Source organism: Sciurus carolinensis, chromosome 1 (assembly GCF_902686445.1).
Source record: "Sciurus carolinensis chromosome 1, mSciCar1.2, whole genome shotgun sequence".
Classification (NCBI taxonomy): Eukaryota; Metazoa; Chordata; class Mammalia; order Rodentia; family Sciuridae; genus Sciurus; species Sciurus carolinensis.
The window spans coordinates 79,103,132-79,115,646 of NC_062213.1; the positions used below are offsets into that span (position 1 = coordinate 79,103,132).

The 12,515-nt window shown below is 39.0% G+C and overlaps 1 protein-coding gene across 5 annotated transcripts in view; it reads right to left on the minus strand.

Annotated features, from left to right (window-relative positions):
- The window catches only part of Rp1 (RP1 axonemal microtubule associated), a 316,770-nt gene that overhangs the window by 26,503 nt on the left and 277,752 nt on the right, over window positions 1-12,515 (minus strand). For 4 of the 5 annotated variants that reach the window (XM_047561225.1, XM_047561216.1, XM_047561198.1 and 1 more), the window contains one exon: window positions 12,081-12,300. The exons of the other annotated variant lie outside the window; for it this stretch is intronic. In XM_047561225.1, coding sequence (XP_047417181.1) covers window positions 12,081-12,300 — 220 coding nt within the window. The remainder of the gene's footprint in view (window positions 1-12,080; window positions 12,301-12,515) is intronic. 5 annotated transcript variants of the gene reach the window in all.

Consider the following 12,515-nt stretch of genomic DNA (forward strand, 5'->3'; position numbering starts at 1 on the left):
CACTTAGCATAATGTTCTTCAGTACTACCCGTTTACTAGTAAAGGCCATAATTTCATTCTCCTTTATGTTTTTTGAGTTAAAACAACAACAACAAAAAAAAAATATATATATATATACAATTTTTATATTTGTGCATTTATATATATTTATATAAACATATTTATATATGTATATAGATACACACACACACACACACACACACACACACACATACACACCACATTTTCTTTATCCATTCATCTCTTGACAGGCTTCTGGACTGGTTCCATAACTCAGCTACTGTAAATTCTGCTGCTCCAAACATTGGTATGTATGTACCACTATCATTTGTTGATTTTAGTTCTTTTGGATAAATACCAAGGAGTGGAATAGTAGGGTCATATGATGGTTCCATTCCTAGTCTTTTGAGGAATCTCCACTGCTTTCCAAAGTCATTAATACTATTTTGTAGTCTCACTAACTATGCATGAGTTCACATCCTTGCCAGCATTTATTATCAGTTGTATTCTTGATGATTGTGCAGAATTTTTGTCAAATATCTGTTAATGATGATATATTAGCCTCAACTTGGAGCATTAATATCTTCCTAATAGTATTCTTAATTCTTGGATTCTTCAGTCTCTGCTAACTGCAGCAAACATGGAGCTTGAAAAAATAAGTTATACTTGCTCAATACAGGAATATTACTGAATCACAAAGATACACTCAAAATGCCACATGTCTGTCAGGAAGTTGGCTAAAATAAATTCCACTAATATGATTTTTTTCACTGGAAGGAAGAGGGGTGTGTAAAGCATTTGTCCAGGAATGACAATTTAAAATTTTTCTTCTAGTCCAGTTTGACTGCAGGAAATGAATAAAAATGCTTAGACTCCTGGTTGGCTATTAAACCAGTAAAAGGTAGTTTTCATGTTTACATAATAATCCACAGATGAAAGACATCTCTCTTTCAAAGTTCCATTGTTGACATTTCCTGAACTCTGCCTGCTTTATAGGCAGTCTTAGCATTCAAGGATGTTAACCTGACGGAGCATCTTTCCAGGCTATAGCTATTAGTCATTATGAATTTCTCTAACAATACAGTGCTGGGAAAGAGCTGGTCTTCATTACTACCATCTCTTTTTTATGTCTTTCAGAATATTCAGTGTAAGTCTTCAAAATTTGGTTTCTTTGCTACAATGTCACTGAATCCAGTTTCTTGGTTTCCTTTTGGAACAAAATAAATAAATAAATAAATAAATAAATAAATAAATAAATTGTGCTATGCAGGGCTTATATTATTTTAGCTGTAGTTCTTATTTTCCTAATGGTCCAGCATTTTCTGTCCATCCATGTGGATGGGGGAAGAGCCCTGAACCAAATACATGTTGTGTCTTCTGCAGCTGTTTTCTTGGACCCTGTTGTCACAGCAGAAGAGATGTCTCCTAAAAATAAGTCCTGGCAATTCCTGGGGAGAAGGGGAACTGGACTTAGGATGAGTGGGGTTGTTTTATGTGATAGAAAAGAATTTCAGCATGCACCAGTCAGAGGCATGGATAGAGGTTTATTTAGGAAAGCTGATACACATTTAAGGGAGAAGTGGCATGATCTTAGGAGAGATGCTGTTTGGGATTAAGCAAGAAACACACATCAAAGGGGAATGGCAGGCCATTTCCAGAGTGAGATGTATTTTAAGGTTCCAAGCTCTTATTTTAAAGGAAATTTGGCAAGGCATGGATATGAAAAGTTAAGTAAGAATGATATCAGTCTGGTGATCTCAACATGGTTTATGCTGGTCTTGTCAGTCAGGGGTCCTTAGGCCAATGTGGCCTCCATCATCTGATCAGTAGATAGCCCTGGAAAGTCCCCTAAATTATAAATTTCTCAAAATATCATATCTCCCTGTTTTTAATCTATTTATTGGAGGAATTAATGAAGAGTGAACAAAATACAAATGAATGGGTTTGTAGCTAACTTTAAGATACACAGATTTCCTAGGAATTTGGAAGTGCCTGGCCTAGCAAAGAGACTGCCTAAGGAGTGACAGGCCAGCAAAAGTTTGCAGAACTTCTGAGTTAAAAATTTATTCCAAAAATAAAATAAAATAAAATAAAAATGTATTTCCTTGTCCTTCCTTCATGTTTTCTTTCTATAGATTTACTTTTTCTATCCTACCTCACAATCAACACCAGATAGGAAAAGAAGGATGATCTTGAGGCAGGAATGCCAAGATCCAGAAAAACCACAGTTCATCTCTCCTTACTATTCCTACAAGCACTCCATTAGGACTTGTTCTCAGACCAGAAGAAGCAGGTTAAGAAGAAACACTCCATAAAACCAAAGGGCTCCACCAGCCTCAGGGGCTCAGCAGGAAATGTGCAGAAGCAGGTGGAAATTTCCCAAGACTTCAGTCCTACATTCTTCTTCAGCTCCTCACACATGAGGGCATCTGCACTCTTCCAATTTTACTGCTAAGGATCCCTGTGTTGCATGTCTGAGTCCTCATTTAGGTGGACCAAGGAGAAACAAGGACAAAACTGAAACAAGAGAAAGAAGGAAAGGAAAAGAGATAGAGCAAATCCATCTATCTGCATGTTGTGGGAAAACTTGTTAAAATTAAAAGCAGATTAAACCAAAAGAAAAGTTATGCAGTTTACAAAACTGGTGTCCACAGAGCCATAGGTTGTAGAAGTAAGAAAAGATGAGCTGGGAGGAGGAAAAGATGCAATTGTTTATCAAGAGGCCAGCGTGGTGCCAGATTCTGAAGCGTGACCCTAAATGGTGTGGGCCACATACCACTCCTAGAAACTAACCACACACCTACCTAGGGTCAGGGTGCTAGGAAACATGGTACCAGTGGCCAGAAAGTGAAAAGGAGCATTGTAGCTGAATGAATAACAGCAGATTGGAAACGACCATAGAGAATCAAACAAGAGAATCTCCAAGGGCCTGGCGGTAGCCAAGAACAACCATGGCATCAATGGCCTTCTCTCAACCACTCAACCATTATGTCGCCTAAAAACTAGGCAGCCAGCACAAAGCTCTGCTTTCTGTCACTCAGTGCTGGAATTCTATCTGTGAAGAGATTGTTGTTCATCATCATTCCCACGAACATCAGGACATTATGGTGAGATTGTAACTGAGAATTTTCTGCATTTTCTTTTCACCCCAATGACATTAAGCCTCCAGGGAGTGGCACTTATTGTTTGGGAGAAGGCTGTTTTGGGAAAGTTCTAGAACAAAAAGGTCATTGATTTCTGGAACAGATTGAATGAATTTTAGGAGAGACATTGTGAGATTCATGACTGAATTTTAAGAGTTTTGGTGAAAATACTATTTTTAAAAAAATGTGAAAGAGAAGTTTGTTTAATCTCATTTCTGTCCCCTTCTGTTTTCCTTCTCTCCTTCCCATCCTCCCTCAATAATTTGGGGCTGGTTGATGGGCCAGAGAATGACTGAAGGTCGAGTCTTAAGGGAAGTCCTGCAACAGAGTCTTGTTTTCCCCAAGCAGCCAGGAGTGGTATGGGGAAGGTAACAGAACTCCCTCATCAACCCTCACCCCATGTTACCAAGAAAAACATGGAAATGACTGAGATCAGGTTAGAGTCCCGAAGGAGTGCATTCTTGGTTCCCCTCAAAAGGAGCACAGGGTTTGTGGGCATGGAAAACAAAGTCATGGTGGGATGTTAAGACATCAAGAGGGAGGATGTGACGCCGAAACACCAGTATGATGAGATGCTTCAAGGAGGATCAGAGAAAACAAAGTGTGTCCCCCATACCAGGTGTCCCCCTCCACATACAAGGATAATATCCAAGAGCTACAATGTCCATGTGCATCAGGAAAAGGTAAAAAAGAATTGATCAGCCTTTGACCAAAAGAAACCAAGCTTTATACAGGAAGTAGCTGACCTTATTCTGAGTTAAAATAATTAATCTTTCTACCATCAGTGGAAAGAGAAGCTTGGATTATTTTTAAATCAAGTTCATGGAAGTATAATTTGTATGTGGTAAAATTCACTCTTTTAAAGTGTACAGTTTGATGAGTTTTGATGAATATTTACAATCTTGGAGCTCCTAGAACAATCAGAGAGAGAATGTTTCTTTCACCACAAAAAGTTTCCTCTTGAGGTGGATGGATTTGGGTCAGTAATGAAGAATGAACCCCCTCAAAGTTACACTTGTGACAATTCAAATCTATCACATACATGATGGTAAATCAATGCCATTATCATAACCTGGATCATATTTACAAACATTGTCTTTTTTAACGAATGTTTAAGGAGTTGAGGCAAATCAACTATGTATAAAGTATATTTAGTATAGTTCTATGATTTTCATTTATATCTCATTTGAAGAATCACCTCCTAAAATCCTATGGTGTTGAGAAGTTTTTCATTCCCTCCGTGACCCATTTCTTGATGACCCAAGGTCAAGTGAAAGCTGCAGATCAGTGATGATAAGGTTCTATGCACAAAGTTAACTGGAATACAGTGCTTAAATAGTTAGACATCACAAGTTCACTTATAGCACTGAATTGAGTCTTTCCCTATAAGATTCCCATGTGTGCCTTTATATACCCAGAGCATTAAGGATCAGCATATGTTTCAGAAGGAAAGAGCCACTGCTAAACCAATCTAAGATGTTAGGACTGAACATAGAAAAGAAATACTGAGGCCAAGATAATGTCATTCCCAGAAGCAAAGACCCAGATTGATATATCATGATATATCATCCACAGTCTGATATTTGTCAGCTTCAGAACATAAATTAGGTGAGGCAGGAAAAATTTCTCCTAGGAAAAAAATTTAGGAAGTTATTGTCCCCCAAAAAATGTCCTAGAAAGAAATGTCCTCAGTTTAGGATGATTTTGAATAAAGCATAAGAGAATATTTGGTCATCCTGTTATTAAAACTTATTAAAAGTCTCCTGAGCCAGGTGTGGTGGTACACACCTGTAATCCCAGTGGCTCCAGAGGCTAAGACAGGAGGATTGCAGGTTCAAAGCCAGCCTCAGCATCTTAGCAAAGCTGTAAGAAACCTAGTAAGACCCTGTGTCAAAATTTAAAAGTAAATAAAAAGGGCTAGAGATGTGGCTCAGGGGTGAAGTGCCTGGGTTCAATCCTGGTAAGTCACCTGAAATTATAGTTGATCTTTCATGCATGCAATGGTGAAATCTGCAGCATTATTTGTAGCCCAAATTGACAAACCAGTAAGAGCTAGCAAACTACTGCAGAAATATGTTTATCTGCTAATGGAACATCCTGGTCTCCTGCTCCTAAATGCCATGCTTCCCAAGTGCAGGTTTCCTATCTTTTCAAGGTTTAACCCTAGTTCCAAGCACATGTAAATATTTACTAAATAAGCGAATGCTTATTTATCCATCCATCATCAAGGATTGTGTACTTCTCTCTGCTGGCTGCCCAAGTCCACTCAAGTGTGAACCATGTGACTGTGCTTCACCCAGAACTATGCCTTTAACCAAGCACACATTCTCAGGCACTATGGTGATGAACTTGTCTCTTCATTTCCAACTTGGATCTTGTTCCCCAGTTCATCTCAGAGTCAACCCAGTTTCTGGCCCTTGAATTTGGTCTCTTGTCTTAGGCCCTATGCATGGGTGGAGTGGGCAAACCAGACACTGACCCTCTCTAAGAAATGCCTTCCACCAGTCCATGAGTGATTGAAGAAGTCAACAAGGAGTTAGAATTAGCATCAAGTGCCCTTCATGCCAGACACTGTACCTGAAGGACATCCTAAGGGAGCTCGTTTTAAAATATCCCCCCATTCCCTTTAGACAGTGTTACCCTGAGGAGTAATTCACTCTTTCTGTCCAACCATCCAAGATTTCTCAATCTGTTCTGAAAAAAAATCTTCATTTGTCAAACAACAAAGGAGTCACTTGAAAAAAACTTTCTTCCAGCTGCATCTCTAATGTTGCAGACTTCCCTTCTCCTAACAAGACACTGTTCAAATTTCATTGGGAAATGACCTATGATACTAACCATGGGCAAACACATGTGCTCACATGCACTCTCTTTCTCCCCTCTCCACTCTCTCTCTCACCTCTCATTCTCTCACCCCCACCACCGCCATGCCCTGATGCCTTGTGCTAGCGACAAACACCGTTACAATCTGAAGACCTCACCTCTTAAGTAGGTCCCTAACTGGAAGATGATATACTCAGGTCTTTCCAAATATTTAAGTTTCCCAATTTAGAGATGGTGGTATGAAAGTTTCTCTGGGCCAGCTAGCTTCCCAAAACTTTCCAGATGCAAATCATCCTAGGCCATGACCTCTTATTACCTTTTCCTCCATTCTGGGAAACAAGATCTGGACACATTTCAGGTCCTCCCAATCTTGGGTGACATGAGCAATTAATGGAAAAGTCAACGAGAAGACTAGAAAGTCATAAGCTTTTCATTTATGCCCAAATCCTTGCCATAGTGCACACAATATTTTTAGTGAATGCCAGTTTGCCTTTTTTCCTGGACACTTTTCTAATCGGAAAAAAAAAGAAATGCAATTACAAATGTTTGAGGAACTTCCCCAGTCCTTTATTTTCACTCATGATGCTCAAATGACCGATGCTCAAAGGTACCTAGGAAATAGTGGAAGACTTTTCTGGAAGGATCTTCATGTAAAGGAACCAGTCCTTCTGTGCACATGGGAGCCTGAGCCGGAGCTGCTGTGCACAGTGCCCGCTGCAGGACACTGCAGAGAGGAGCCCTCGTGGGCACCAGTTCCTGGGTAGCTCCACAGGCAGCACCACTGTGCTTCCTGAAGACAAAACCCTAGGCAGTATTATTTGTTTGATTTAATTAATGGGCTGTTTTAGTGCTTTCTCTCAGGTTTTCAAGAATTAAGCTTTCTCAGCATTCATTGTGGTGGGATCCTGTTGATACAAACGGCCCAAAGAAATCAGAGCTTGGAAACAGATGGTAAATGAGATTCAGCGTTAAGCATGTGCAGACAGTTCAGATCCAGTCTGTGCTGAAGTTTTGTGGCCCAAGATCATAGTTTGGGGCTGAATCTACATGTGCCTCTTGGTTGAAATATTTATCTTATTACTGAAAAAGGACCTCTAACCTGCAGAAAGGAAAAGAGGGACCAGGGTAGGGAAAGGAGTGGAATTTCTGGCTATTTTATGAAAGTTTACCAGGAAGGCTCCCTGGATCACAGTCCTGACCAAAGGTGAAGGATTTGGTCGCTGAGAGGCCTGCAGAGACTAGACAGATGGGACAGAAAGGACAGAGGGCTATGGGAGAGCACGCAGGTACTATCAGGCAATGTTGAGGCTGGAGTGGGGACACGAGTAGGGTAGAGGGCAAAGGATAATTCACTGTGCATTGAGTGCATCCTGTCTGACACACATATTCTCTCCTTATTCTCTGACATGCTTCTATGGAAACTGCATGGGATGACGGTGATTCTAATTTGCCTGGAATGGTCTAAATGTGTACCTGTTGTCCTGGCATAATTGTCTCCAGAATCCTTCTTCACTCTTAAAAAAAGTCCTGGTTTAGATGATAAATAATGTGATGACCACTCAAGAGATAGATATTAAACACCCCCATTTGTCAGATAAAGTAACTGAGACTCAGAAAAGCAGTCTCTCGTGCCCCAAGTCACAAAGCCAGGGATGGAGATCAGGATATGAAGCCAGATTCTGCTTTTCTGAGCCATGATTATCTTGTGGATAAAAGGGTCTCTGTCATCCAGAAGCCCACATCTTGCCCCTGAACACCAGTGGGTATTGGGATAAAGGCAAAAGCATTTTAAAAAAGCTTGAGTTTCTTTCTTTCTTTTTTCTTTTTAAACTTAGTTCGGTTGTTATCTGAAACTTACTGTGGATTGTCAGCAAGTGTTTCAGAAACATGTATTTTTCCTCACTGATAAATGCAAATATTTTGCAGAAGACACATTTTAATTGTGATGGTGCTTTCACTTATCCTCAGGGAGTTATTTCTTGAATTAAAATAAACCACTAAGCACACCTCCTGCCCACTTGCCAAAGTCTAGCATCAAACACTTCATCACCCATAGATGTAGCCTCAAACCTCACCTCCTGTTCCCATCCATCTCTCCTGCAGAGAGTCAGAAGCTGGAACTACTGAAGAGACCACTGTGAGCTGAGTCGGCATTCTTATCAGCCCTGAGCATCCCTGCCAGGCCATTAACTAAAGAGTCTTAAGGACAACAAACCAAGGGCAAGCTGCGTCTCCCTGGCACTTCTCCCTGCCACCACAACAGACGGTGAATAAATCAGAGGAAAGTGTAACTCCAGCTCAACTTGGCAGTGCTAGCCTTGGGAGGAGATTGTTCTGATCCCACCAGCAATCTAGCTCAGCCTCCAAAGAATGATGATTTATGAACTAATGTTCTCAAATACCCTTTCTTTAAAAAACTTTCCAGTAATTTTTTGAGAAGAAGAGGCAAAGTCACAGAATTGGTTGAGAGTGAAAGTGCCAACTGCCTGAAGAGCCACTCTTTGTGCCACTAAATTTTTAAAAAGTGAAAAGAAAGAGAAAATACAACCCTTGAGACTATCTCTAGGATGCTATCCAAGACAGCAACTCCAAAATCAGTACCAATAGTTAAAATTTTTTACAAAAGTAAAAATTCCTCTACCCACCCTCATCATTCCTTATGTTCTTCCTCTGGGCCAGCTTCAAAATGCTTTGACCAGCAAGACAATCTCCAAATATTGAAAGTCAAGCCCCCATTGTATCTATTCTAAACCTCAACCAGAGAAGCATTAGTTCAGAGGTTTGAATCTACTATGCACTTACTCAGTGTCACAGGAATGGTAAACAAGACCCTCAATGGCACCAAGAATGATTTTCCAAAAGGTGACATTCAACCTATACAGATTGCTCCTTGCTCACCAGTAAGTTTTGATCTCCAGTGAATTCCTGAACAATGAGGTATCATTATATTTGCATCTTATCATTTTAATGATGTTCTCCTAAATGAGTAAATATTTCAACCTGGGCAAGGAGCTGCTTGATTGATAAGAAGACTGCATAAAATAAGAAGACTTCATCAGATTGACTCTAAGTATCACTATTCTCTTATATTATTTTGTTGGAGAAAATGCCATAAGAACTGGTTGGTGTGCTTCCTGTAAGAAATTACCCCTTGAAATGGGAAATGCTAATGGATAAAGTTTCATTAGCTAGTTTGGGGAAAGAATGAACAGAAAGATACAGGGAGACATGCTGAGCCTTTATTGCTGCTCTAGTTAAATGAACCCAAAATCAATAGTTCATTTAAAGTACAATGCAGTTTCTTTGGTATCTTAGACTTTTTTAAAACTCACACTAGTGCATTCCACAATTTCTTGCACATAACAAATTGTGCATACATCAAATAAGAGGTAATTGTAAGAAACACAAATAGTTGCCTAATAGAGTTTAAATAAAGTTCATTTTAAAATAATGCAGCCTCTGAAAACACCACACATTGAGAAATAACAATATAGCAGGCCAGTAAGAGTCTTCTGTTCCTGATCAGTACCATGGATTTAAAAGTTCTTTCAAATATCATCTTTTAAAAGCAGAATGGAGATATGACAGGTGTTAGTAACTGGGTGAATAGAATAGATCAGACCTAAGATGTACAGAATAAAAGCAAGGATTCTAGTAGAGTGCTTGCCTAGCATGCATAAAGTCATGGATTCAATCACCAGAACAGAAAAAAAGAGTCAGGATTCTAAATTTAAGACCCTTTAATCTCTTCTACTTCATCCTTGGATGCCACTATGATCCTTGCATGACCACAGGGCAAACAGGGGCATGTGGAGATTCATATGTTAAATGAGATTTTAGTGAGATTTTATATGAGAAAACATGCTTGCAAGATATCAAGATTTATAAAAATTTAAAGAATTAGTGTTATTATAGATTTCTCCTACCATTAAACTAGTTTTATCCCAAGTTGTTCTTCTATACCCAAATTAATCAGCATGTATTTTTCTGGCACACAACCATGTGTTCTGTGCCATCCATCATTCTAAGAAGGACTGAGAATACATATGATGGAGTCCCTGCTGTCTAATCAATATGAAAGTTGTAGAGAAAAAAACTAGACTCTCTATGAAGTTTAAAGGAAACTGGCATTAAGTGGAGGGTCAGGGAAGGCAACTTCAGTTAGAGATGTGGTAGACTCAAAGCATCAGCAAACTACTGAGCAAAGATTTCCAGGGGAATCGAAAAGAAGAAATTGTTTCAAGGGCAAAAAGAGTCCTTAGACTGAAAATGATAATAAGAGCCAAGAAGATGGAACCACATCTAGAGAATAAGAACCACATCTGAATCATCTGTATGCCCTCTGGTGCCCATTACTGCTGGCACACACTAGGTGCCTGGTACCTAGGCATGAGTTTATCATTATATATGTGCAATGGCTGAATGAGTGTGTAATAAAATGGTGCATTGGGCCAGGTGCGTGCCTGTAATCCCAGTGTCTCCGGAGGCTGAGGCAGGAAGATCACAGTTTCAAAGCCAGTTTCAGCAAAAGGAGGCCCTAAGAAACTCAGTGAGACCTTGTCTCTAAATAAAATACAAAATAGGGCTGGGGATGTGGCTCAGTGATAGAGTGGCCCTGAGTTCAATCCCTGGTACCCACCCCCCCCACACTCAAAGAAAAAGATGGTGCATTGGTAAACCACTTAATGAAATACTGGGTCTCTAGGTAAGAAAGAGGACAGAGCTGAAAGTGGAAAGACACTATTCTTCTGTATATAGTTGACAGTAGAAGTTAGGAAGAGGCTCAAAGTTCAGGAAAGAATCAAGCATTTCAACCCTCATGTTTAAGGAAAGATGACCATGTGGAAACAGTGATAGAAATACAAAAAAAAAAAAAAAAGATGGTTGACAAACTGGATGGTATAATATGACAGAGGTCAAGGTTGGAAATACATTTAATAAGGACAATGATGATAATAGCTAATATTTCTCCTGTGATTACTATGTCCTGGGGACACAGCTAAGTACTATATGCTATTCTATATAATGTGTGTGCATTATCTCATGTTCTGAAAACAATCCTATGAAAAAATTACTATTTTTATTCTAGTTTTATAAGTGAGACAATGGTGGCTAACTTGGGCTAAGTAGCTCACCAGAAGTGACCCAGCTCAACACATCACCAAGTCAAGTCTAGAACCCATTTGTCTAACTCCAGAGCCTCTAGAGCTCTCTGCCTCTTCTAATGAGAAATTAACAGTATCAAATATAGCAGAGAGGTCTGGGACACTAAGAACACATGCATTCATACACACTTATGTGCACACACATTCTCTCATACACATGCTCACTCACACACACACACACACACACACAGATACATAGACTGACATGTACATACATATAGTCATTTGATTCTGAGCAAAGAGACCATCAGTGTTCAATGAGAGAGATATTTTCACTACAATGGTGGAAGAATAAAAACAAAGTGATTCTCAAAAACACAGGGAATAGACAGAATGAAAATAAAGGCAATATATGAATTTACTGTTAGTCAACCACAAAAAAAAAAGTGGTAAGGGAATTCAGGTACTCCTAAATTTGAAATTGCTTACATTTATTATTGAAGTATAGCTAAAAAGAAAGTCACATTGCAATGGGTGGCAAAGCAACTTAAAGAAAGATGAGTTGGCCACATGCACTCATTCTTGAATACACTTTCTCACCTCTGAGCAGACAGAAAGCCTAATGCTCTACAGCAAGGGTAGGCAAAGTCATACTTTGTTTTATTTTATTTTATTGTGGTAAAAATCCAGTCACTTGGGTTTTTGTAGTACTGGAGCTAAGAATGCTTTTTATTCTTTATAATGTTTTAAAAACACCAAATGTAAGATACTACTTTTTGACAAGTGAAAATTACACAGAATTCAAATTTTAGTGTCCACAAAATAATGTTTTATTGACAAACAGGTGCCATTTACTTATGCATTATCTACAGCTGCTGCCCCACCACACTGGCAGAGTTGAGAGGTTTTGATGGAGACTTCATGGTCTATAAAGTATAAGATATTTAGTGTCTAGTCTTCAGTTGCTTTAATTTTGAATAAATATCACAAAGGAAATGGAATCATATACCTGGTAATGGAGCTTTATTAGTTCTCACAATGGGCACTTCTTTCCATGTATCTCCATCATTTTCATTCTCGGCTATCCAGGAATCAACTGTTAAACAAAATAGCTCATTTGTGACCAGATTTTCAAGTCTCACTTCTTCCAAATACCACCTTGGATCCTTTCCACTATTGTCATGTCCAATGCGTATTTTATAGATTTCACCAATATCTTTAAGCTTAATCTGCAACATAAAGGTGAAAAGGAAAATAAAAATCCTGTATCTTTGATTTCAATTTTCAAATTCCAAACTCATACTTAGTTTTGAACTCAATACCTACTTTTTTGTCAGATACACTCATACTAATTTCATTAGAACTAGTAGTTACTTGTAATACCATGAAACGGTGTTGTGAATAGTAAAGCTTGAATCCACTGACCATGGACAAACAAATAGAT